General features: G+C 39.0%; 1 protein-coding gene across 1 annotated transcript; it reads right to left on the reverse strand.

Annotated features, from left to right (window-relative positions):
• Positions 1–1691: 1691 nt before the first annotated feature.
• On the reverse strand, positions 1692–24803 carry SLC25A1 (solute carrier family 25 member 1). The gene is made up of 9 exons (XM_072415628.1): positions 24527–24803; positions 12064–12171; positions 11861–11960; positions 11537–11675; positions 9008–9092; positions 7982–8086; positions 7570–7685; positions 6241–6314; positions 1692–6069 (listed from the first exon to the last, which is right to left on the reverse strand). Exons 1-9 carry the CDS (start codon positions 24687–24689, stop codon positions 5955–5957), a joined length of 1005 nt encoding a protein of 334 aa, XP_072271729.1. The 5' UTR covers positions 24690–24803; the 3' UTR covers positions 1692–5954.
• Positions 24804–26530: the final 1727 nt, after the last annotated feature.

Here is a 26530-nt window from a genome sequence, read left to right on the forward strand (position 1 = left end):
TCTGTCATATAGCCCAGATCAGTGAAGGGATGCAGCTATGGTTGTCCTTCCAGAACGTCTCCAACACAGGATCTGTGAAGCTCAGTCATAGTGACCATTGGGTTCTTGGTCATCTCTCTCACCAAGGCCCTACTCCCTCGATTGCTCATTTTGGCCAGGTGACTAGCCCTTGCAAGTGTCCTGGTTTTGCCAAACTTCATCCATTTGAGAATTATGGGGGCCACAGTCCTATTGAAAACCTTCAGTGCAGCAGAACTGTTTTGTATTCTTCCCCAGATCTGTGATTTGCAACAATTCTGTCTCTAAACGCAGGCAGTTCCTTTGACCTCCTGGCTTGGTTTTTGCTCTGATATACATTGTCAGCTATGAAGCCTTCTATAGAGGGTTGTGTGACTTTCCAAATCATGTCCAATCATTTTCATTTACCACAAGTGTAGTCCAATGAAGGTTCAGAAACATCTCAGAGGTATCAAAAGATCACACCTGAGCTAATTTTCAACTGTTGTTGCAAAAAGTCTAAATACTTATTTTAATGTGATTTTTCAGTTTTTTCTTTTTTAAACATTTACTAAATTGTCTAAAAGTTTGTTTTGCTTTGTCATTATGGGGTACTAAATTGAAAGATTGTAGCATTGGGATTTTTTAACTGTTTTACTCACCAAATTATTTGTACTTCTATTTTTCCAATCCAGTTATCTAGGTTGCAACAAGTACTCAATAATGGAAGGTCAAAGTTATGGTTTTGAGACAAAACAAGATAAATTAGCATTTTGTCCAGGGATTACGGTAAGGATTAGCAGGATAGTTTAAAATGGTTCAGTTTAGTTTTAGACTAAAGGTTGGGGCAAAGGTAAAAGCCAGGGGCCTATTTTGGGGGCGTGGATTAAAGATTTATTTAAGGAAGAACTGTAGTGGTAGGGACACTTAGAACAGTGACCCTCATTCTATTCAGTGACAGAACTGCTGCACAAATCATTTAGTGCCCACAGCTTGCGTGCCCAGATACACACAAAGCTGCATGAAGGAAACACCAGGTCTCAACTGTACCAACAGATTAGTCCATTTGTAGTCAGCATGAAACAAAAATTGTTAAAGTAAGGGTAAAGTAAAAGTAAACCTTAATACTTTTTTTTAATGGATTGTGTTGCATGCCAAAATCCTTAAAAGTCCCCCAAAACAAAAAAACATTCACTTACCTTTAATCCCACAGGACAGTTAATCGGTGGGGAGGTCTCTTCCATCGGGTCACATGTCGTCCCGGCACCCCCTTTCGTGCCGGCGCTCTGGGAACTGCCATCTTCGCCACTTTTTTCTGGTTCTTCTTCCTACATCACCCGACCCCGGCGCGAGATCGGGTGATGTAGATGGAGAAAAAAATTGCTGATCTCAGTGAAAATTGTGAGTTTGGGTACACTTTATTCCTATCCACAATTTGCAGAGAAGGATCTGGGCTCGATGTAAGAGCAGCAGTCTCTCCACAACAGGCCACCGTGCTTCCTTGCTGAGTCTTGGTTAAAGCTGTGCACTCAGGGACCATGGCCCTCTTGGCTCAGTGGTAGCTATGTCTATTTAGTGGGCTGTGTGCATAATTTCTCTTTATTATATCAGGAACATCTAAATGCATATATGATATAGTATACACATAAAACTAAAAATAGAAAAAGAATAAAAATAGCACATCACTCAGAAAGTTGTTTTCCAGAAATAAATTCATTTTTTATTAGATCACAGTTTGGCTTGAGACACATTAACTGTAACATGAAGTCCACCTCTAGTTCAGACAAGCAGAGATGTACAGGCACATGAATAGAGACAGGCATATCATTAGATATTGTAGTTATAATGTAAACATGAAACATTTCAAGTATTGCCATTAACAGATATGGGGAAATCCATTGTTTATTAGGGTATTTTGTCTGCTGGAATTGACATCTCATACATGACTAGAATAACTATACGACACTTTTGTATAGACATAGTAAAATACAGTACTAAAAAACAAAAAATATATTTCTGAGCTGATGAGGATCAGAACTATATCACCTAATCAAGAGCAAGATCCATAACTGAAAAGGTATAACTATGGTCAGAGCCTGTTTAATTTATTTATGATCACAAGGACTTCTGAGAACTTTTTCAGGGACTGGCAATTGATATCATGGACTGGATACTTTTGTTCACTCTGTGTAGGTTTTTTTTTAATTAGAGTGATTTAAACAATATTTTTAAGGTTTATGTTATTAAAGTACTGAGTACCTGTCTTTAAGGTCCAGGATCCTTGCAGCTAAGAAAGGCAAGTTTTCTTGGAAACTAATGAGAGCTTTCTTTTTACAGGGCTAGCTCTACGTAAGGCTGCATAACTTGAAAGAAACCGCGCAAAGTAAGTTTGCTTAGCGAATAAAAAAATACTTTCAAAAAGGATCAAATGTTACACCTAAACAGATCGAAAACACCTAGTGCCTAGCGTGATAATTAATTTTACCTTATAAAACCATGAATATGCTGCATTCAGCTTAGTGTGCATCCTACTCATTTCTACTCCTATATTATCAGATTATCATAATTCACACAAATCTGTGGCATTGATAAAATTGTATATAGCAGGTCACCATGAGACAAGTTGCAAAAAAACACAGGCTAGTTTTCAGCACACCACTGAGGTTGTTTAAAATATAAAACTCATGAATAGACTTGATTGTGCTGCATGTTATCAGTCAGTGCACATTTTGTAGTGCAGTAATACAGAGCACACAGAGAAACAGAGATACAGCCTCTGTTATGGATAACAAAAAATGTACATTACTGTATGGATTTATATAACACATAACAACCTTTATACAAACTGTACAAGTAGACCACATAAATATATAACTGAAATACAATACATAACAATGTACCATATATGCATATTCTGCTGCACTCTCTTATGTACTCCATACACACTGTACATACACCTGAATTAAGAGAATGGTTACCTTGCACCATTAAGTTAGGGATGGTGAAGGAACCTGTAGAATATTTTTTTTACTTTCTTTCTCCTTTGGTAGGTAACTGCTGCCCCGTACCAAGCACAGTCAACAAATTACAAATAATATATATATATTTATATATATATATATGTATATATTTTTTTTTTTAGTAATAACCAAGAGAGCCACATAACCACATAACAGATGACATACAAACCTAACACAGTACATAACTGGGCATTATTCATCAACGCTGGAGGAATAAAAAATATACGTAACCCAAACCCGATTCCAAATTTGGAAATGAGCAATGGAATATTACCAGCAAATATGGGCAACACATATGCTTTACTTTCTATAATTTTTTTTTTTGCAATTTAGATAATTTCATCTAAGTGATACCTTTGGACTCATCTCTTGTAGTGAAGGGGTTAACAAACCAAGTAATGGAAAGGCACATTCTCTGTCTCCCACTAGTGGCTGGTCATAGTAATTTAGTCACACATATATGTTATTTCGGCTTCATTTTGGCACAGAACTACTATTTATGTCATAAAGAGCACAGATATTAATTTGGCACAAAGAACATAACACCAAGCTATGTGACTATATAAAGTTTAAAAACACACAGGTTTACTAAAAACAGTTACACACGGTCGGAGGTCCCAATCTGTAAATTGCATAGAAGGGAGAAAAGAGTCTGCCTCAAGCCTATAAGACATTAACCTTACCACCTTAGTGCACATAATTTATTTTTACATAACAAGAACATTCTAAAATAGATTGCAAAGTAAAAACATTAATTCTACCAACTACTAAGACAAGAGACTGTTAGTTGGTCATAAATCCTATAATACCTCTTTCCTTTTTATTTTATTTTAAATGGGCTGCAGGTATAAGGAGCAGCTCCAAAAGACTGCAGATTCACCAAATGCCAGGAAGTTCTAGGAAGCTGTTCCTCGTAGTAATAAAGCTCTTTTATATTTCTATTGGCCAGAGAGGCAACTCGTGATAGTAATGAGCCAGCAACAATGGGGGTGGGACATACTAGCAAATGCCAATGCTAAACCATGTTGAAGCATTCCGTTTTGGACACCATGGCATTCAGTGCCTAAGCAGACTATTCTAAATAACTGCACTTTACACCTGTAGCACTGTTGCAGTTTCTAAAGACACCCACCATGACTGATGCATGGCAGCATCTATCACTTAGCTCTTCTCAGAAAAATCTGAGTTAGCCGTCATGTTGAACCTCTTACTTCAGTGAAAAAGCTACCTGATACAAGTACTTAGAAAAGGACCCCTAATTTTTCTCTCAATGTTATGATCTGAATATTTCTTTTGCATCAGTGACTAAGAATTAAAGTACTAAAGCCAGGAAGTCACCATTTCAGCCAGTTAGTAGAAGCAGGTAAGTAATGGCAGCCCCTCTGCCCTAATGAAATTATGAATAAAGTACATAAAAACTTTAGGAGTATTTCTTTACCACAGAGGTCTTGCTGTCACATATTTTTATTGTATTGAAACACAATTGCATCAATTCAGAGAGTTGCATGACCTGCTTTGCATGCTTTTTGGTCTTTTATCTACACTTTAATGGCTTCAACCATTATCTCACAGAATCTCACTACTAATCCCAGCCCGGAAATAACTGTACTTTTTTTGAGCCCTGTGCAACTATATTATAATACAATATTATATACAAAAGGCTGCAAAAATTGATTAGTTTCAAATTTCAAAATATCCATCTTGAATTATTGAATGATTCATTAGAATTAGCAAATAACAAACAGGAATGATTATGGCATGTATTATGCCATTTTGAATATGTTCTAATGTCACAAGCCTTCAAAGCTTAGCCAAAAACTAGATAAACAGCCTGGTGTTCTTTCAATGTGGTTTACCAAGATAGCTTCTTCCCAAAGAAAGTTTTCTCCCAGCTAAATTGTCCTTATAGACCAAGGGTGTCAAACTCTGGCCCAGGGGACAAATCTGGACTGCAACGTCTGTTTTTTTGGCCCCCAAAGGAATCCTAAACATGAACTGCAGCTGGCCCGCCACTGCATTGAAATAGCACCACTACTACAATTCCTGGCATCACTCGCGTCTATAGAGTAGTGGCCTCTCTGCCTATGTGTTGCCCCGCATCGGACTGTTTTATAGAAGCAGGGAATTGTAGTAGAGGTGCTATTTCAGGGAAGAGGGAGTTCCAGCCACTGGAACATAACATTAAGCCCTGCATTGGATTGTTTTCTTGACTCAGGGAATTTTAGTAGCGGTGCTATTTCAGTTTCAAGTTTGGCCCACGACTTTGTCCAAGTTTTTAATTTTGGCCCACTGTGTATTTGAGTTTGACACCCCTGTTCTAGACATTGCCTTTCTCAGTCGTGCAATTGACACAATTCTTCTGTATATTAGAATTTCTCTTTTTGCATGACCAACTTCCATACAAGCTTTCCTTGGAGGCAGACTTCTGAGAAAGAGAACATTTGGAAAAATATGCTCACATGCACCTGCTTCAAGAGACAACATATCTGAAAGCAAGAAATATCTCCAACTGGGGGGAGAAACCCATTCAATTTATCCTTGTTTATATCTAAATGTTTGATGACACCCCATAAAACAATATGATGTGTAGTTTTTATGGACAGAGGCACAGTTTATAGGGACAAATTAAAATTATAAAAACTTCTAAAAAATGATAAAAAAAAATCCCTTAAAATGGATATAAAAGCTTGTTAACCCCTTGTCCCTGCATACAACAAGATATGCTCTCCTGACTTTTTTTTTAAAGCTGAAAGTTTGATCCAGAGGACGAAGCTGTAGTTATGGAAAAAAGATAAGAGGAAATATTCTTCAGGAATGGGAGGCCCTGGAGCAATAAAGTACCAGGGATTTGGGTAATTATCAGCTGAGGTCTTTGGCACCCACAGGACCCTGTAATGGCAGGACACTTGGTTCTTCCATCAGAATTGAGACATCCAGTTAGTCTGTCTTCCAAACCTTGTTCAGAACCTTCACCACTTCATCATAGATTATAAAGACAATGGCTACATCCAGACAGACACGTCCAAGACGAGGAACAGTCCCCTTGTAGAACCTAAATGAAGGGGAAGATGACAATTTTAGATACTTGAGATGGACTTTGGAATTATTTGAATGCTAAAATTAGTCTACAACATATGCAATGTTTGCAGAAAAATTCAGTGACTAGACATGGAAAGATAAAAGGACAGAACGGACTGGGAAAATTATGTAATTTTTAACTTACGCTTTGGGTCCCTCATACTTGAGGATCTTATAGGCACAGTCCAATGTACTTTTGTATTTATGAGCTTCCAACCCCTGCAAAACACAAATATTCAAATAAACCATAATTTGTAAGCAGGAAAAGTAGATCTACTGACTCTTTGTCTATTACTGCACACATACAAATACAAAAAATTCTTCCCATATCAGCTGACAGCACTGCAAAAAAAATGATCATTCTGTATGACCCTCCTTGGAAATGGAGCTGAACAGAAACGCCATTTTTTAAATTCTTTGAAAAAGTTGGACATGTGTTACTCTAAAATACCATAAGAGAATCTGTCATGAAATTCACATTTAAAATTCAGAATAAAAATACCCTTTTCCCAGTGCTTTTACCAATACCTGTTTGCTCATTTTTTCATGTCACAAAAAATTTGCATAACTGAAACAAACTGCATGGCAAATAAATTGCAATATTGCCAAAAGAAAGCCTTGCATGACGGAAAAGTAAGGAAGTAACACATTGGGGTATTTTGTACAAGGAAGTAAAACTGACATTCACTGAAACATTCCTTGGTGGGGAATCAAATTTTCAAGCCACTGAAACATGGATGTGAAGATTTTCCACCAGAGAATGTTTCAGTAAAAATCAGATTCTCTGCTTTATAAGTAGACCCCCCATATGTTACTTCCTTACTTTCATCCTTGCACATTTGTATATAAAGGCTCCTCCTTCCCTCCTGTTGAACTATTCCATACACTGGTCAATAATTTCTAATAGATTACATGCCAGATTCAATATAAACATAGAATCTAACAAAAAACTGTTAAAAACCAGGCTGCTTCCTGTTAAATTGGCCTTCACATATTGATAAAGTATAGACTGGGAATGTTTATTCTTTAGACAATCAACCTAACAAAGATGGGATAGTGGGGGGGGGGGGGGGGTTAAGTACTCCAAGCCGAGGCTCCATGGTGTTAAAACACAAGGGGGTGCGCAGAAGACAGTGTAAGACAAAAGACCCATATACAACCCACAAGACCAGAAGCATTAAGGGGTGGAAAATATTTACTTCAGGGAGCAGCTCTGAATTAAAGGTGAAAATGGCAGCAAAAGTCTGTAGATAGTAAAAGGTAAGTGATGCAAACAGCCAAATCCTTAAAAAAAGGTAAAACAATTGCTATAGACAGTCTGTATAAACCTAAAGCAACTGATTGCTATCTTCTATTAATTTTCAAATCCTGAATAGATATGTGGGGCTACACAGACTGCCTGGGATACTCATCAAATGAAGCTTATTGCCTCTAACAGTAGCATTATGCATGTTAACATTGCTGTTCATATTACCTGCATCCTGGTCTTCACCACATCTAAGGGAGTGTTACCAAAGACACTGGCAGCTCCTGCGATTGCTCCAAATAATCCTGTTATTAGTGGGTTCATTGGTTTGTTAGGATTATCACCTGAGAGGTTAAATGAGACATGTTACTTTACTGCAGGTCTTTAGAGCCTTACAAACAACCATAATAAACAATTATTTTATGTGCAATATGAATATGTCATGAAATGGAATGGTACAAAATATACTATAAACAGATCAATTTGAAACAAAAGTAGTATAGTACATAAACAAAAACATTTATTGTAAATCAAACAGTCCCCAACAAGTAATAGCTAGGACAATTTACTAATGAAAAAACTAAATGGGACTCACACAGCAGGGAACAAAGGTATACACAAGCTTAGACAAATCTTTTACCTCTATACCAGTTCCGCAGAGAGGTCATGACAAAGAAGCGAATGGCTTGGTTGGATCCTTGCTTAAGTACTGTAGCTGTGAGACCTTGGTAAGTTCCTTTTATGCCTAGCAAAACACATGACAAATAACATCAGCCAAACTAGAATAAAGGAAGACACAAAGAATGGCTATTCAGTCCAACATACCATAAAGTAAATCATTAGGACATCACAAAACACAGTACAATAATATTGGACATAGAGTATGGGCTGATATATCTGATCATTTCTGGACACTGTGGTCAGCTTACTTTAAGATAGGCAGAGTTTCCCAGAAAATATAAAAGCCAGAAATGTGGAAACTTTTTTATTTTTGCTACAAACCAATGATATCATGTGCCATGTCAAACAATGAGGAGACGTCTACAATTAAGACAAACAATGTATGAGGAACATAGGAGCTACCCATCCCATACATTATGAACCATAGGTGTAATGAGAACGGTCAGAGAAGAATGGTTAGAGTAGTTCAAATTTCTGGGTAGTCCTCAGCTGCTCTAATGAGCACTTTTTACAACTTTGTTTTGCAGAAAGGCACTCGCACAAAGTTAGGGGGATGGACTATAGCATCTAATGCTTGTATTGAATTCCATTTCTCTGGGTTTGATACAGGAACGTGAAGCTACGTATAAATCATATACTAAGAGAGGGTGAAGTTTAGACTGGGCCAAAAAGGGGACCAGAGGGCCTTGCTCTCTGGTGTAACTAATAGAGTCAATGGAGAAGATAATGGATTCAATACCGTATTGGTAAATGCTACCAGTCCAGATTAGAATTAGGGCAGTGGTGTGTGGGGCTTAAGTGACACACATTACACTCCTAAAACCCACTGAGGATCATCAGAATGCCACAGCACTGTTAAGTATTGCCAATGACCACAAAACTAGATCAGGGTATTTCACAAAGAAGTAACTAAAAATGCACAGAAATCCACCATTGGTTCCCTTAAACAGAATACTGTTGGAAAGAGACAGAGTAAAATGTATACCTTGATTTCGAATAATCTCCCTGACTCCATGGAAAAACCCTCTGTACTTCGGATTTGCAGAGCTCTGGTCATGAATAAACTTCACCTAAAGGAGCAAAAACAAACTACTGTAGACCGTTCATGCCTAAATTACTGTATAAAACATTTTTCACTGAATTGCAGTATAATGGGATGCAAAACAGCTCTTTTCAAAATCTTGACTACTACTATTTACTTTGGACCATCGACTGCTTGGCGTTTTCTGGGGGGTTTTTTCTATCATTTTTGTTTATTACCAGAGTCATTTCTTGTCATGCTGTTTATCTGCCCACATTTAATTTTTTTTTTCAAATAAAAATGTATTGTCCCTCCCACCTTTCTGCCCTGATAGAAAAATTCGCCCCTAACCAAGCTTTTCGCTCCTACTACTAATGACTTCCTCACTCATATCCTCATCTCATGAGTCCAATGGTTCACGTCCAATGGTTCCCGCCCAATAATCGGCTCAGGGCCGATATCCTCCGGATCCTCTGTCGTTCTCCCCCTTCCCTCTCCATAAAGCAGAACAGTGCTGTATGTACAGCGCTCGTTCATGCATTGTGCAGTGCTTAGTCCTTGGAAAGGAATGTGAAATATCCTTTCCAACGACAATAATTACGCGTGTGTATGCAAGCTTAAGTTTGTGAGCTCTTCTGAGCAAAGACCTCTCTTCCCGTTTTATTGCTTATCTGTCTGTCATTTGCAACCCATATTTGCACAGCTGCAAAAAATGTTGGTGTTAAATAAATACAGTTTATTATTATTATTATTATTATTAACAAAGGCCCTCAGAAAAAAAATGTATTCAAATTATGAATACATTGTTTAGCACAAGTTGACAAATCTATAACTTCTGCACGTATCTTCATGCAAAAGTATTATTATAATGCAAACTTTTTTTTACAAAAAAAAAATAATAAAAGCGATATAACACTAAAAGTTCAGTTCTGCACAATGAACACTGGGTATCCATCCTGGGTTTTTCTTTCAGGCTTAGCCAGTATGCATCAAGCCACACTACTAGAGAACATTTCATATTTTATGATAATTTTGAGAAGTTGTAGGAAAAATTGCTGCTAACCTGTTTAAAAATGCAACCTAGATTCTCTTATTATGTCTCATACATAAGGGCTCTATTTATAAAACAGGGAATCTGACATTCCCTGAAACATTACCTGGCAGGAATCATTACTGTCAATAAAACATATGAACCTAGAAGATTCCCACAAGAGAATATTTTGGGGAAAGTCAGATTCCCTGTTTTAGAAATAGAGCCCTAAAAAAAAATAGGTTGCACAGAGTGAACTATGTGGCAAGAAACTAAGTTCAGCAGATGTAGTGTGTCCATCTAAAGTACTGTATATTACACAGAGCTTACATCAAAGATCATAACAAGTGTATGATGGAAGTAGGCTTCCCAGCTCACAGACCTGACACCAGAAGCACTTTATCACCTAGGAATATCCTTTAAAGTAGAACTTAACTTCCATTTTTACAAATGCTTGATCAGGCAGGTTATTATTGTAGAAATGGACAGGCACTATCCCTTCTGTAATAATGTGTTCCACCTGCACAGGGTCAGGGAAACCTGACAATCTTAGCTCCCATGCATATGCCGGGAATGAATGAACATCATCCCGGCACGGCCAACCAAGATAGTTGTTATCTTATTCAATACCTTAAATGGCAGCTGACATTTTCCATAACAGGAAGGACACAAGGAGAAACCCATAAAATGTTATCATATCAATTTTACAATAAGCAAACCCTTCTAATAGTTTTTTTTTATGGATTCGGATAAGATTTGTAATGGGAACTCTTATAAGATTTGACTGATAATTGGTTGAAAGAAAAAAAATAAGATCTTTGCTCCTGATGTCCCTTTATATTCACTTCAGAATGAATTATTTTATTAGATAGGAAATACAACTGGTAATGACAATCAGCCTGTGAGAACTAGGACTTTATCTTCTAGTTACCTGCTGTGGTTTCTGCTGCAGATACCTACAGAACTCACTACAGGGCATATTATTAATTTAAAGGTAGCCAGGAGCAACTACACTATACAGTAGGGAACTGGAAGATTGACACTTTTTTATTCTAGAGTGTCCTTAAGCTTTTCTCTACATTACAGCATCATTTGGTAGCCAGAGGCATATTACCTATCTTTATAGCATTAAAAATTTTGTTATTCACAGTTTGATTTCAAAGCCATCCATACTGTGATCTGCTTGGGTAAACAAAATTTGCAAATGAATAGTGTGAGAGTCTGTGTATATGACGAAAGATAGAAGATATGATTAGATTGTTTAGGTAGGTAGATTTGATTTTTTTAGTCAGTCCTAATTGCATCTTACAACCAAGTTGTGATGTGTGTCCTCTGCTTTGCAGAAAAGGTTTAAACATCATTAGATCATTGCATTTTTTTTTGGTTTTTTTTAACTACTACTTAATGAGCTGCTGCAATATATCTAACCATGAACTGATGTAATTATAGGAACGCAATCTCACCTTGATAGTTTCCATGGGACAAACCACTACAACAGCTTCAGCCACACCAGCACCTAGGCCACATATTAAACTGCGTGTACTGTTCAATTTTCCATCAGCATCCCGCATCTTATTACTGAGAAACTCAAACATCCCAAATCTGTGGAAGGAGGAAAAGATTTCAGGAACAGACTAAGTAAAGCGGCAACTAGAAAAGTAGTAAAAAAAAACACTCAAAAGAAACTGAATTTTGACAAGGACAGGTCATAAGGAAAACAGCTTTAGTTCTTGGAACCCTGAAGACTGTAAATTTAAATCCACTTAGAAGAGTCAGTATAATTTTACCTGACAGCCGCTTTTGGAATGGAGCCATAAAGTAGAGAGCTGAGACCCCGGTATAGACCTTTTATACCATGACCCTGCACTGTTTGCCTCACACAATCCCCTGGAGAAGAGGGAAAAAGACAAAATCAAATCACTTTCCCTCCAACATCACAGCCCAAAGATGCCTAAATGTTGCACAAACAAAAGCCCTGGTTGTCACTTACCTATTCCTTTGTATCTTGGCGGGTTTGCCTTCTCATCTAGCTGTAGCTGAGTCTTCACATACTCTGTGGGAAATGTGATGCAGATCTCTATGCCACCCGCTATCCCTCCTGAAAGAACAGAAATAAACAAGATGTTTATGCTGCAGCTTGACACCGACACATAACAAATACATTAAGTAATAAAACTCTTAACAGCAACAAAATGCGTCCCTGGAGGTGCTTTCCTTAATAACTTTCTAAATTACATCAAACAATATGAACTTCTAGGCTCTAGGGTATAGACAGGAAATTCTTGTTACCTTTTCAGTTTTATGTGCGAGGGTCTGTATGGTCTGTACTAATTGAATTGAACTTAAATATCTGAGTGCTGTCAATGCAGTTTAATCATAGTTGCCATTTAAGGCCTTTTGTGTTTTATTACTTAGGTTCAAAAATAAGGCTTTCTAAATGAAAATCCATATTTTCTTTAAATGTGGTAAAATTGGTAATTTGCATTACCATTAGTGATATATTTGGAGAAGGTCAAGGAATGTAAACATTTAAGACTACCTTCATTGTCTGTTTTTTCTACATTGTAAATGATGGTGATGATGAAGTGAAAGGAGAAAAAATAAAAAGGTTTGATTTCATAGTACTATTTGCAACAGCCACCTGGCCAGTTTGGGTATTTTTTCAATTTGTTTATTCATTTATGAAAATATTTTAATAACCTGCTTTATTTCACAAATATCTGAAACATTTTAAGTTGCTGAGTACTTAAGAGTTTATGGTCGGTCACAAATCTACTTGCATTGTATCCTTTTTAGTAACCCCATGACAAACTCTATTAAAGAATTTATTAGCCTGGATGCTTTTGATCAGTAAACATTTTTCTTCCAAGTTAGAATAACATAAAGACTGAACATTTACTGCCATCTTATGCCACTACAAAAATGGTAATGTAACAGTGATCCAGTCTTTGTCTTTCCCTCAACATTTTGTTTTGCAGTGATATGCTATTAGGTTGTGCCAGTGAATGTCCACGTCTTGTACTATAGGTAGCTTATGACTCAGGAGAACAGCTGTTGCCAACCAGCGGTCCCCAAGAAAATTCTGGTGGTCCGCGGCTCTGGCCGGTGAACTCGCTGAGGGGGCACAATGGCCAGAGCCCAGGACCATGTCTCCGGGGTAGATCGCAGGCTCCGGGCCGTGGGTGGGTTGGGTCTCTGGACACAACCCGCCCAATCTCCCATCGCAGGCTCAGATCTGTGATGGGAGATTGGGCAGGTTCTGGCATCATCACATCACTCTGAGGGAAGTTTCTTCCCATTTGAGTGACACACGGCTCCCCACAGATGCACGGTCCGGAGTCTGTAAATTTAGTGGTCTGTGACGTCCAAAAAGTTGGCATCCACTGCAGTAGAACATGGCCTATAGGCTAGCCATGCTAACACAAAAGAATAGACAAGTATTTCAGATAACCTCACAACCCTAAAACAGCATTGATGCCAACTTATTTAACACCGGACAATTTGATTTGTGCCTTTTAAATTATAGCTACAACTATCAAACTCTATTATTTAGACGCCAACAAGACATACAGAGCAATGGAAAAGGTTTTATAAATAGTATACGACTCCCGTAAAACAGGATTCACACAAATGGCCACAGATGAAGAATGAAGCTTTTAAAAAAGCATTGTACCTACTGTGAAACATGGAGGGGGCCTGGTTATAATGTGGGACTGTTTAGCTGTTTTTGGCAAAGGATACCGGGAGTCTGTGCTAGGAACACAATGAAACTTGCAGACTTTCTGGGGCGTCTAGTCTTAGGACATAAATCACCCAACAGAATAATATTGCAAAACACAAATCTGAAAGTACCTAAAAATGGATAAGAACAAAATTATTCAAGAACTTCTATGAGTCCTGTGTAAAATCAATGAAAAAAACAAAAACTAAGGCTAAGTACACACGTGCAATAATTGTTGTTGGAAAGGATCTTTAACGATCCTTTCCAATTACTATTGACTGCACGATGCATGAACGAGTGCTGTGCATACATCGCCATCCTACTCTATGTAGAGGGGAGAACGATGGAGCTGTACCCCGCTGCGCTCTCTCCCCCTTCACTTTCATTAAGATCATTCATTGTCTATCATCTGTGGATATGCCAGGACCATCGTTCAGGCGATGGACGACGAGAGCTGTACACACGCCAGATTCTCCTACGATATCGGCTATGAGACACTCTTCAAACCTGCCAAAGCTGGAGAAGTCTGGTCAGGAACAATGGGCCAAATTACCTGTAGGAGGGGCAGAAGTCTTAAGAGATACAAAAATCATGTCTTTGAAGTTATTGCCTCAGGTTGTGCAGCAAAACATTAGCTTAGGGGACCTGATATTTTTGTCCATGTCATATTCAATTGTGAAATACAAAACAAACAACGATGGTTGTCAATTACTTGTGTCAATTGCAAGTTACTTAGGAAATTTAGGAATTCTTTTTTTTAACCTAATTTGTCCACATATGTAGCTATCATCACTCACTGCCCCAATGATCACTCTTTGTTCCAGTGTTCCAAAATGCAAAAGAATCACTGCTGAGTACTGCCATCTTTTTATAATGTCATTGGGGTCCAGCAGACAAAGACCCCTAACTTCCCACATGCCTTTATCTCATGGACATGGGCCAGGAGCATACTTCCAGCGCTCATAATGCCTGTCCCCATGGAAATAGGAGGAAGTAGTTGGCAGCCACCCAGAAAAGAGCAGAGGCTGTTCCATCTTACATAGTACAATATACAACAAAACATGGAAGTTACTTTGTGCACCTCTCAGGGGCCTCAGACCAACCAGACTGCATCAATTGCCATAACAGAGAACTGTAGAACTGCAACATGAAGTTGGAACTATGGATGACCTAGGAAATCAAATTTCAAGGCACATTCAGGACCAAGTAGAAAATGTTAACAAATAGGGAAAGTGCTACATGGCAGTTTTTTTCCAGCTTTTACTGTATTTTTTATACAATGTTATAGGGACACTTAAAAAGTAGCCAATGTGGGTTTTATGATTCAATCAGCAAAACTGCAGAAACTTTGTTTTAATCAACATGATGTTATTTCTCCAACACATCTTGTATATTTAGGTGATACAGTAAAGAGAGCAGGTTGGCCCTGTGCTCACACATACATCTATGGAGGTGGCCCCTTCCCAACAAATAAGCATGACTCAGCACAGGCAACATCTTTGCTCTCTGATTGGTGAAGAACAGACAACAACCCCCCCCCCCCCCCCCCTTATAATCAGACTGCAGGCAGCACACAATGCATTCCCTCTGCAGATGTGATTAAAGCAATACGTCTGATTATCTAGAATAACAATACAAAAATATTCCAAAGCCCAGACAATGTCATCTGCCTACTGTGTCCTAATTACAAATGCCAGAACACAAATGCAATTAAGTTACCTACAGTTCTGTTTTTCTTCTAAACATGGCATGGCTATCAATACTCTCCTAGCTGTGTCAGTGCAGAGCTTTTTCACAATTTATTAGGTAGGAATAACACAATTACAAATGTATCAAACTATGACAAAGTAAATGTATTACAGAGAGCAGTGGACACATTGGAACTAGGGTGTAGAAAATAAAAAAAGTTCATAGCAGACGTATCAGGGCAATACTAAAACAAAATTTGTATTGCATTGCTTAATGCAATTGTTTTTTTTTATTAGGTGTCTACAGTTGTAATTATAAAGTATAAATTATAATTTAATCCCTGTATGGTAAACTGTAAAAGTATAAATAAATACTGTAAATGCCAATTATTGTTAAAGTACAGTATATATAAACACAATATCTAAGTTTTAATATATATGCCTTTGCCTCATTAAGTAAACTTTGATAATCTGTTGCAAACCTTGAATGGAGATCCTGCCAGAAACAGCACTTCTTGTTGCAGGCTGACATCAATGAGCTACTGCCCTGCAGTTAGCAGCAGCACTGTCAGACTGCTTACCCATGTTCCCTATGTTGGTCATTGATATATAGACAAGATAGGCAACCCAATGACCACCTGAACTACACAGCTTAGTTGCAACCATGTTGTATGTCCACACATAGCCTGATCATAGGTAGCTATATGTTAGTTTCAAGCATTAGCTTTCAACAATCTAGCTGCATAGAGGTTAGCAAAATAGCTTTGACAAGCAGAATCTCATTAGTGCATGTACTCACTTTCTAGCATGTGAGGTTTGGTGAAACATAAAACAGCAGAAGGCAACCCATGTGAAAAAAAGACATCTAAAACCTCAGACCACAGAACAATCAACATAAAGGCACCCACAAATATTAGATGATGGCTGCGGATAGCCAAATGCTTTTCCTTTTATTTCTGCTTCTTTCACACAGCCCACACACACAAATTTGTGCTGCCATCAGACTGTTCTAGTGCTCTGGATGGATGTTGTAGTTTGTTCTATGTTGCTAGGCTGCTGCCAGGCTAATGAAACCTTTTAACCTCTTTATGACCGGTGGTATCCTGTACATATTTGAATGTTTCTGAGTGCAGCAGGGAGATCTTTCTTTCTTCCTACTCTCTGACAGCAGTAGCAAGGAAAAGAATGACAGTCCTATCAAAAGACAAGCCAGAAGTGGCAACAATCATAGGTCTATCCTGAAAGTATCCTTTAAAATTCAGATTATTATAAAGCATTAATTCAAGGATTACTACAATGTGTATATGTGCCCATACAAGATGATCTGGTTGACTATTCAGATCAGGAAAGAAGCATATTAAGCTAAAACTAAAGGCAGCAAAAATTTTACCTAAGGCAAATTCTACAAAGTCTTAGTGAGAAGAAGATTCAATTGTCCTTATAAATATCCCAAAGTGCAAATCTTGTTTGTAAGTGCTTTAAAGTCCCCAAGGAGTATTTGGAAGCACACAGATCATGCAGAAAACATGTGTGGACAAAGATACTTGTTATTGGCAGCAAATGCCTTGAAAGACTCCATAAAAGCCACATGATCTATTAGTGACCATGTTTCAGTGTTTCACTAGAAGAACATTGCTTTTTACTTCTTTACAGTGGTTGTGTTTAGCTGCTTCTTCTCAAAGTACAAGTCTACAGAGTTGACCAACTATGTCCAATAACCTACCTAAACAATTATTACATAAACTCAGTATATATAGAAAAAATACTGCCTCTTCTCCCATGATTTGGAATCCCAAACCATTCCAGCATATTTCCAAAGGGTCAACAATGTCACCCTCGCCAAGGAGAGTTGTAAGAAAAATTTATTTTGTACATTCCCCTATTGTGTGAACGTTTTAAGGTTTATTTCTTAATTTTTAAATTAGTGGTGGGAGTCTAATGAATACGTAGGCTTTCTATTTGGATGCAACCTCTACCGCAAGCAAAAGCAGAGTCATTGTACTGACCCACTGTAAACTTTGGTAGGTGTACTTTGCCTTTTATTTTATCTGTTCTATTTAGAACAGGGAGGAGGGGAGTGTGAGAAATTTGTGGTGACTTTGCAGTGCTATACTATATAAATTCTCAATGTGTAATTATACACAAAATAGGTACTACAGTGAACTCATCTGCTACAGCACACAAACTGCAGGCTATGTAATTATGGGGGAAGGGCAGGCCCATGTAACTGGTTATGAATTAACCCTATGTTAAGCTTTTCAATAAATAAAACTTGTGCTTAGTACATAGCATCAAGAAGCCTGTTACCAACACCACAGAATGATGATGTTTTGGTGTGTCTGTGATAAAACTGTCTGTATCCAGAAAGTGTCTGGCATAGAATGTGATAAACAGTCATGTGAATTTACAGGCCTTGTCACCGAATATCCTCAGAATGTAGAGGTGGAAGCAGAACAGGAATTCCAGCATTGCACAAAGACTAGAACACAGCTTTGGACATGATTGAAACAAATAAACGTTGTTTATGAAAAAAAAAACACACAAATGTATTGTCCCTCCATTACGACACATAAAACCATCCTATAGCTCCTGACATTTTTACTACAACACAACTGACAAAAAAAGCAGTGAAAAGGTAAATCTTAGTGTAAAGTATATTGTATCCTTGTATTTTTGTCTTGTTTTATTTTTCAAAATATAGTCTAGCTAGGTGTAGTATTAGATCATAATTGTACAGGTTAGAAAATCCAATATGACACCAGATCTGTCATATTCAACATTGCTGCACACACAGCATTCCTATATACTATACTAAGCCAATTTAGGTACATCATTATTATTATTATTATTATTATTATTTAATAATAATAAACAGAATTTATATAGCACCAACATATTACATATAGGTTACCTTACAAATACAACAAGGATAGGTAGTAGATCAAAGGTTTTGACCTGAGAATCCCATATAGTAGTTCTTAGTATGCAGATTATGCTGGGTAAATCAAGTTTAAAAGAAAAGTGTAATCCATACATGTCCCTGGACCATAACCTTTACTTAACCTAACAGATAACTTTCCTATAGACCCTGACATTTTACCTGAAAACTACAGTTAACACTTAACACTGACATCACCCAAAAACTCAAGGAACTTTGACCATTCCAGGCAAAGATCTTTGTCCCAACCTAGGCTGTGCTGCCTTAAGCTGCGTACACACTTGCAATTTTTGTCGTTGGAAAGGATCTTTCACGATCCTTTCCAACGACAAGGCAGTGCACGATGCATGAACGGTGCTGTACATACAGCACCGTTCATGCTCTATGGAGAGGGGAGGGGGAGAGCGACGGAGCGGCACCCTGCTGCGCGCTCTCCCCTTCCCTTTCATTACGATCGGCTGTCGTCCATCGTCCGTGGATCCGGCAGGTCGGTCGTCCGGACGATGGACGACACCGACTGTACACACGGAAGATTTTCGCCCGATAATTGGCCGATGCCGATTATCGGGCGATAAAAATCTGGCGTGTGTACGTAGCTTTACACTTTGTTCTTCCTCTGCAAGCAAGGTATTAAACCCCTAGTGCCCAACCTGTGGCTCATTGGCGCTTCCTATGTGGCTCTTAAACCTTAGCAGTCTCAGTGGGAGCGTTGATTTTGTTAAAGAGCCGAAGCAGCAGTGATCTCTAGCTGTATCATGTAACAAGTTCCCCAATTCCAATCTCTTGCAGCATATCCTTTGCCTCCAACCACTCCTGCAGCATGTCAATAGGTCTCTGACATTCACTCACATATGTCTGCAGTGTTCTGTTGCCTTATATATAATGGATATTACATGTGGCCTGTTTATATCAGGTGTCACAACTGAGGACACAAACCCTGTATTAGCTCTGTGTATAAACCTTTACTGGATTAATGACCTGCCGTTCTCACATTAAAGTGCTTAGACCTGGCTAATGGCCATTTGGGCCAATAGAGCAAGCATTACATCCTAAGTGGAATGGTAGAAGGTTACATGCTACCTCATATCGAGAAGCACTGGGCACTATGATTGCTGCGACAGATGAATTGAGCAACATGGGAGATTAGTCTAGTAGGTGGTGGAAAGAGAGCTGTCATAACAACCTGTCACTTTTCCCTGAAGTGGCAGACTCTCATTAAATTTTCTTTTGTTCTAATGCTAATATAAACCCTTGACCAACTTTACATGAAAAATTCCCTAAATCTTAATACTAATTCTAGAAATAACCTTCATCCCCAAATCCTAACTCCAGTGTAACCCCTAAGGCTAGCTTAAATCCTGAATTGCAACATTCCCCTTACTGGAAGTCAGAGATGTCACTGCTAAAAGCAGAGTCATGCACCATAGATTTGGCACTGAAGCTAAAGAGTTTATCCAAATGAAAGAATAACTGATTACTGAAGTGTGAAAAACGATATTTTCCTTTACACAGAAATATTTCCGTTCACTGACTGATCGAGGAAGTCTATAGTAAGTAACTGCTCATACAGACAAGGCCTGTGCACAATACTGGCACGATTGGAGGACACACGCATGGCTACTGACAGCCTTTGTAGACATTCACTTATTAAACAATTGTTAGTAAAAATCAATTCAATTATTCCTTCTGAGCGATAACGTAACAAAAATCACAAAGCCATTTTTATAGGTTCTAACCTTTTTCCACTCTATTCAAAACTAAGATCATAGGAAAAAAGTACACAAGTTGTATTGTGTATTAGGTATTGAGCACATTCGTTTGCAATTTCAATCACTTTCTATCCAAGCAAAATGATCAGGATCTCACACGTGGGAAGTTTTGGTGGTTCTTTTGACTGATCAAAATCTGGAATATAAAATGGACAGGTTAAATCCAAAATTGGCAGTGAACCTGCTTGTGTGTACTAGTCTTTTGACCTGGGCTGGAGTGGGTTAAGAATTAATTTAAAGGATGACTTTTCAATCAAAATGATCGCACTCTTCCCACCACAGATGTATATCTCAGAGCTGCAACTTTTAACAGTGTAGCCAAAATCCTCCTTGAGACTGGCTTCACATGCAGAGTGAATCTTAAAGACTTTATTGGATCTCTTCAGCACATTTCAACCAAATTCCTTTTTTTTTTAATTTGTTAGTTTGTTCCACCTGAAAGAATAGCCCCAATGGATAATCAAAGGGGAGTGGCTCCTATTTGCCCAGCCTGTGATTACACATTGTGTATCTGTGCGAGGAGGAAAAGAAGAGGAGGAAGGGAAAGCCAGGCTTTTAAAGGGTAACCAGAGGGAAATATAAAAACACAAACTTTTATTGTTCCAACAACATAATTTAAAAGATTAGGAGCTGTGTCTCTATAAATGAATCCTAGGCTAACATATAACCACTAGTTTCGCAAAAGAAATAGCAATATAGTTTAGTATCATACTAGGTCATAGCGATGGTGGTAAGGTGTCCCACCCGACGCGTTTTGCCCGTACCGGGCTTCCTCAGGGGTGACTTAGTATTATTGTTGGGGCTTTTTACCGCATTAAGAGCCTTGTGATACCGAATTGCTACATGTAAATGATTTGATAGTGAGACCGATATTACTTTGGACGTACTGCTGGTGTTTCCAGATGTCCCAGTGGAGTGGATGGTGTGATAGAAGCTTGAAATGTTTATTGCAGGACCTTCATATGCACAATGATTATGACATCTCTGTCTTAGTAGAAGTAAATGACAGTGATTCAGCAGGGGAAGATAAAGTGTTGTCTTCTCCTATGGAGTATTTTAGTTGTGGTATGTGGGTGAGCTGCAGGCAGCAGTCCAAAAGGGGTTTTTAAATTTAACTCTGGTTGCCCTTTAAAAGCCTGGCTTTCCCTCCCTCCTCTTCTTTCCTTTTTTTAATGTAGTTTGGTAAAGTATTAGAACCCCTTTCAGGTGCTGCTGAGGAAATTGACTTACTCTTTTTCTCCTGGTGACCATTGGTACCAGGAAAAAAAAGTGGTGAAAAATCCAACACAAAGTTGTCATCTGAACAGGAGTAAAGGGGAAATCTAAGACTGGTGTCAAAAGGACATTACCTCCTACACATCCTCCTGTGTGTCTGGGATAGAAAGTAAGAGGAAATCTCCCCTATGTGAAACCTTACAAATATGCCAGATTATTCTATCATTGATTTTTAGCAATTGCAGGCATTTCATGGTCTGTCAGCCACTTATCTGCCTCTCATACATTTGTGAAAGATAACCTACAGGTGCTACACATGAAAAGAAAGGTGTCATAAATTTGTGACATTACCTCTGCCCTAAATCACCATGTGACCTCATTCATGCCGAACTACTTGTACTTGTTTTTCAACCCTCTCCTAGCAAGGAACAAAGGTGAAAGTACAACTCTTAAAGTGGACAGAGTGGCAATTCAGCATTTTAGCAAGAGAAAATTGTGAAATGTCAAGTAAAGGTTTGGGTCTTCAAACAAAGACGAAATGCATTTTTTTTCAAGGCATACAAACATGTTATTTACACAGTGGAAACCATTTCTTCAGCACAAGAGGTGCTTGCACAGTTCAGGGTCAGGGCGCACCAAAGCTGCAATGTTTGTTATCAGCCAAGTATACATTAATAACTTGATGCCCTGCAATTGATTTCAGCCATGTATCTACATGGTATGAGCAGCAAGGTGGCTAAGAGGTTAGCACTCTGGACTTTGCAGCGCTAGGTCCAAAGTTCGAATCTCAGCCAGGACACTATCTGCATGGAGTTTGCGGGTTCTCACTGTGTCTATGTGTTTATGTGGGTTTCCTCCCGCATTCCAAAAACATGCAGTTAGATTAATTGGCTTCCCCCCAAAACATTGACCTTAGATCGTAATAACTGACATATGACTGAGGTAGGGACATTATATTGTGAGACTCTTTGAGGGACAGCTAGTGATATGACTATGAACTTTGTACAGCTCTGCGTAATATGTCGGCACTATATAAATACTGAATGAATGGTTCATGTCCCAACAGTGCACATCAGATGATGCAGCTTTATAGAACTGATACTCAATAAAAAAAAAAAAAAAACCTTGTGTGCATTGTATTAGGACGATCCTTTCATTTGAAATGTCTGCCCACCAAACCCACACTGCATAATTAAGGAGAAATGGTAACACATGCATTTCCATACATAAACAAGCGCGTTATTGCAGTGCACTAGTGGAAATAGGCCTTTAATGTGACTGTCATATATATTACAAGCAAATACCTTCCTTATATTTATCATCTTAAATAAGGAGTTTTACTTTAGAGGGAACTCGCACTGGCCACGTGCAATTACCCTGTGTGGATAAACTTATTGGCTTATCCACACCTTTTTCAATGTGGGGTGTTGCATTGTCTATCCTGGAGCATTGGGGACCAGTCATTTCACAGGGTGCGTTGTGTATAAATGTGCAATGGGAACATCTGAGCAAACAAAAGATACCCAAATCTTTTTTTCCCAATGCAGAGCACCACAAAACATAGAATTGCATTATCATGCTTTGCAACACAGGTGTGCTGGGTTCCTGCAATGCAGTGCTATGAAATGGCTCTAAAGTTTATTCAGCCTAAGATCATGAACCTTACAAAACATCAGACAATCGTTCCTTTTGTGCAAAAATGTGCCATGTGTACAGCTGTCCCCTGACATCATTCATCAATCCATCTTGGCAGATTGATGAAGGACCATTTAAAAACGACTGCTGTGCCTTCCTATTAGGGACAGCACAGTGGGAAGCTGCTTGCTCCTTCTCCTTCATCCCCTTTCCGGAGATGTGAGTACAGCGCTCAGTTGTCACTGGAATCGATCACCAAAGTTCACAAGTGACAGTAATCTGTTTAAAGCTATGCACACACCATTAGTGATTATAGTGAATGGTAGAATGTGTTATTAGTGATCATAGTGAATGGTAGAATGGGTCATTAGTGATCATAGTGAATGGTAGAATGTGTCATTAGTGATCATAGTGAATGGTAGAATGTGTCATTAGTGATCATAGTGAATGGTAGAATGTGTCATTAGTGATCATAGTGAATGGTAGAATGGGTGATTAGTGATCATAGTGAATAGTAGAATGAACAAACTTTGTACACACAGCACCTTTTAGATCTATGGATAGGGGAGGGGAAGAATGAGAGGGTCCTGTTCTGTCCTACACCTCAATAGTGATCAGAAAGGGCAGATCACTAAATGACACCAGGGGACACCCAAGGTGATTGTGTCAGACAACAAACATCTCAAGTGTGTACACACAAGGAATCAATTGTGAAAAACAGATATGCTACAGGATCCAACCCCTATGGTGTGTTTGTCATGGGATGTAGTTACCTATAAAAATAACTCTTTATACAAAAGAATGAGGTTTGCTAACACTATACCAATATCACATACTGATAATGAATATTTACATCCATTTTTTAGGCTTATCTAAAAATTTTGAAGACTGGACATTCCTATTAAACATTGACTCACAGCAGGAGTGTAGAACCCATCAGTGCAATTGTAGGAGAATGACAAGGACAACATGACAATGCATTGCCTGGCTAACAGCACTGTGCATGATGGCTTCACATGAACTCACATATGTACAAATGTTTACAGCTTCCTGGGGTGTCAGAGGTCATTTATTGGGTCCAACAACCAATATTACACACACATATACAGGCAGCCCAGTGACACCCTGCATGGTGAGCACCATTCATTTCCTATCACTATCCTGCACCCAGTAACACCCAGACTGGTTATTCTGAATCATATAGGTGATCTGTGACACACCGCCATGCATCGCACTGTTCTCGGCCTCGTTATGCCCACCAGGCATTGGCTGGCATACCGCGGGCACCGCCTGTGCTCCTGTAGTAAACACAGCAATGATCATAGCGAGGTGACAACAAGTGTCTGCCAAGTTGTTAGAAGCAGAGCGGTGCCAGCACACAGGCGGTCAGACAAGGGGCACCTGTCACAACATGGTCACTGCACACAGGGCGCTATGACACCGCACACAAGGACACGCGTCCTCCGCTCACACATGCGGACACTTACCTGCTAGAATGGCTTTGCCCGGGTGGGTCAGCTTAGCACCACCGGCGGGAGCAGCGGCTGCCAGACTGCGAAGCCCTGGGGGGACGACTAAGGGGGCACCGGGGAAGGCAGAGAAGCGGGGTACAGAGGGGAGGGAGAGCGGGGAGCGACTATTGGAACTCATGGCTGTGGTGAGGTGGAAGAGGACGGCCAAGAGGAGTGTGCAGGGTCCGGGCTCGGTACGGGGCTCCTCTGGTTCCGGCAGCCACCGTGTCCGGGATCCGGGGAGGGAGTGGGGCTGCCGGTTCTGCCCCCAAACCTGAACCGCGCCCCGTCCTGCGTAACTAAACCGCCAGCACCGCCCTGAGGGGAGGACAAACAGCGAGCAGTGCTGGGGGCACCGGGGGCAACATAAACATACACACATATACCACAACACAATGTGTGCCGGCTACTATCCAGAGTAATAGAAGGGGCACAGGGGGCAACATACAATTACACACATATACCACAACACAAATGTGTGCCAGCTACTATCCAGAGTAATAGAAGGGGCACAGGGGGCAACATACACCTACACACATATACCACAACACAAATGTGGGGGGGGGGGGGGGGGGGTTAAATATTCATGGTGCAATAGATTCAATAGCTCATACTTAAATTACACCAAACCAATAAGGTAGAGGGATTTTTCCTCATTGGACAGCTTCACACAAAGTTTCAATGAGAGACAGATTGCATAAAAAGAAGTATTTTCCTATACCCTGTGCTGTGTGAATTCATGTCATTAATAACTGTTTATTGTAAAATTTTAATCTAAAAACAGATACATGTTAAATGATTGACCCAAAACTATACTTGTTTCCCTTTGGGCAACCTTCAGGATCATTCTTTGAGAATAATAAACAGTTCTGGGGCTTGCCAAATGCCTGCCAAAAGAAAAAACCTTGGTCTTTTCATCATAACTTTACATAATTCAGATTTTCTATGTAACAATACTTGATGCATAGTCTTTATTTTCTCAATGTTTCTTTTGTTTTTACTACTTTTTCAGATTTTACCGGTTACCAGGGTGACATAATTCTCTCTGTGTATGAAAGAAAAGGAACAATGGAATCACAGCAGCCTGATTGTAACTGCCAGTGTTTCTCCTAAATCTGTTTCATCAGTTTTCCAGGTCAGCTATGTCACCTAGGTGATTAGCAATGTGAGGCCAATCACAGAAATATTTAATAGGTGAGGAAAAATCAGATAGCAGTACTTTGCATTCTCCCATTTTGTTACATTACAGAAAGTGTATCAGGTAAGTCTAACAAGTACTGTTTCCCCAAACAAGATATTTTTGGGTAACAGCTTAGCAACCACAACTGTACAGACAGGCTGCTCTGCTCCCAATGACCGTCCCACTGATGTCAGGGCACACCCAGACATCACAAGCAGTCATTTCAGGAAGGGAAAATTTAAAGTGTGTGACCCTAAAGGCAAACAGTTTTTATGACACCCGCTCATTATAAAATTGATCATTCTCTGTAAATCATGTGTCATTGATACACACAGATAAATGTCACTTTATAAACCATATAATTGCATTACAAAAAAGATAACTGGTTTGTGGTGGATAAATAGTGAGTTGTCAAATCTATCTAAATTCTTGTAACTCCAACTAGCAAATACATGCATTGTCATAAGTAATTTGATGGGTGGTTAAGGTTTTTCTATAAACTTGTTTACCACTTATAACTTGTTACAAATAGTAACCTTTATCTTAACACACACATCATTTATATGTATTATATGTGTTGATATGGCTCATAAATAGGCAACATGGGATGAAATATCACAATCTCTACTCCCAGTGCCTCATGATGCCTTCCATGCCATAGACTTACTTAATTCTTTATTGATTTATAAGGAGACTTTCTTTAACCTTCTGGCCCAGTGATAGTGCTCAGCTAAAAAGACATCTCTCCAACAGGGACACCAACAACAAAGAAAATTATGTGTTAGATAAACTGTAAATAA

Source organism: Pyxicephalus adspersus, chromosome 6, assembly GCF_032062135.1.
Source record: "Pyxicephalus adspersus chromosome 6, UCB_Pads_2.0, whole genome shotgun sequence".
NCBI classification, from domain to species: Eukaryota; Metazoa; Chordata; class Amphibia; order Anura; family Pyxicephalidae; genus Pyxicephalus; species Pyxicephalus adspersus.

Bases quoted from the DNA above. Each gene is read 5' to 3' on its own strand.
- SLC25A1 (XM_072415628.1), bottom strand. From the start codon at position 24,689: ATGAGTTCCAATAGTCGCTCCCCGCTCTCCCTCCCCTCTGTACCCCGC. The intron at 11,676-11,860 runs GTAAAATTATAC...CTCCTTCCACAG, and splicing joins ATTCCAAAAGCGGCTGTCAG to ATTTGGGATGTTTGAGTTTC. The intron at 6,315-7,569 runs GTAATATGAACA...TGTGTTTTGCAG, and splicing joins TGGTGAAGACCAGGATGCAG to GGGTTGGAAGCTCATAAATA.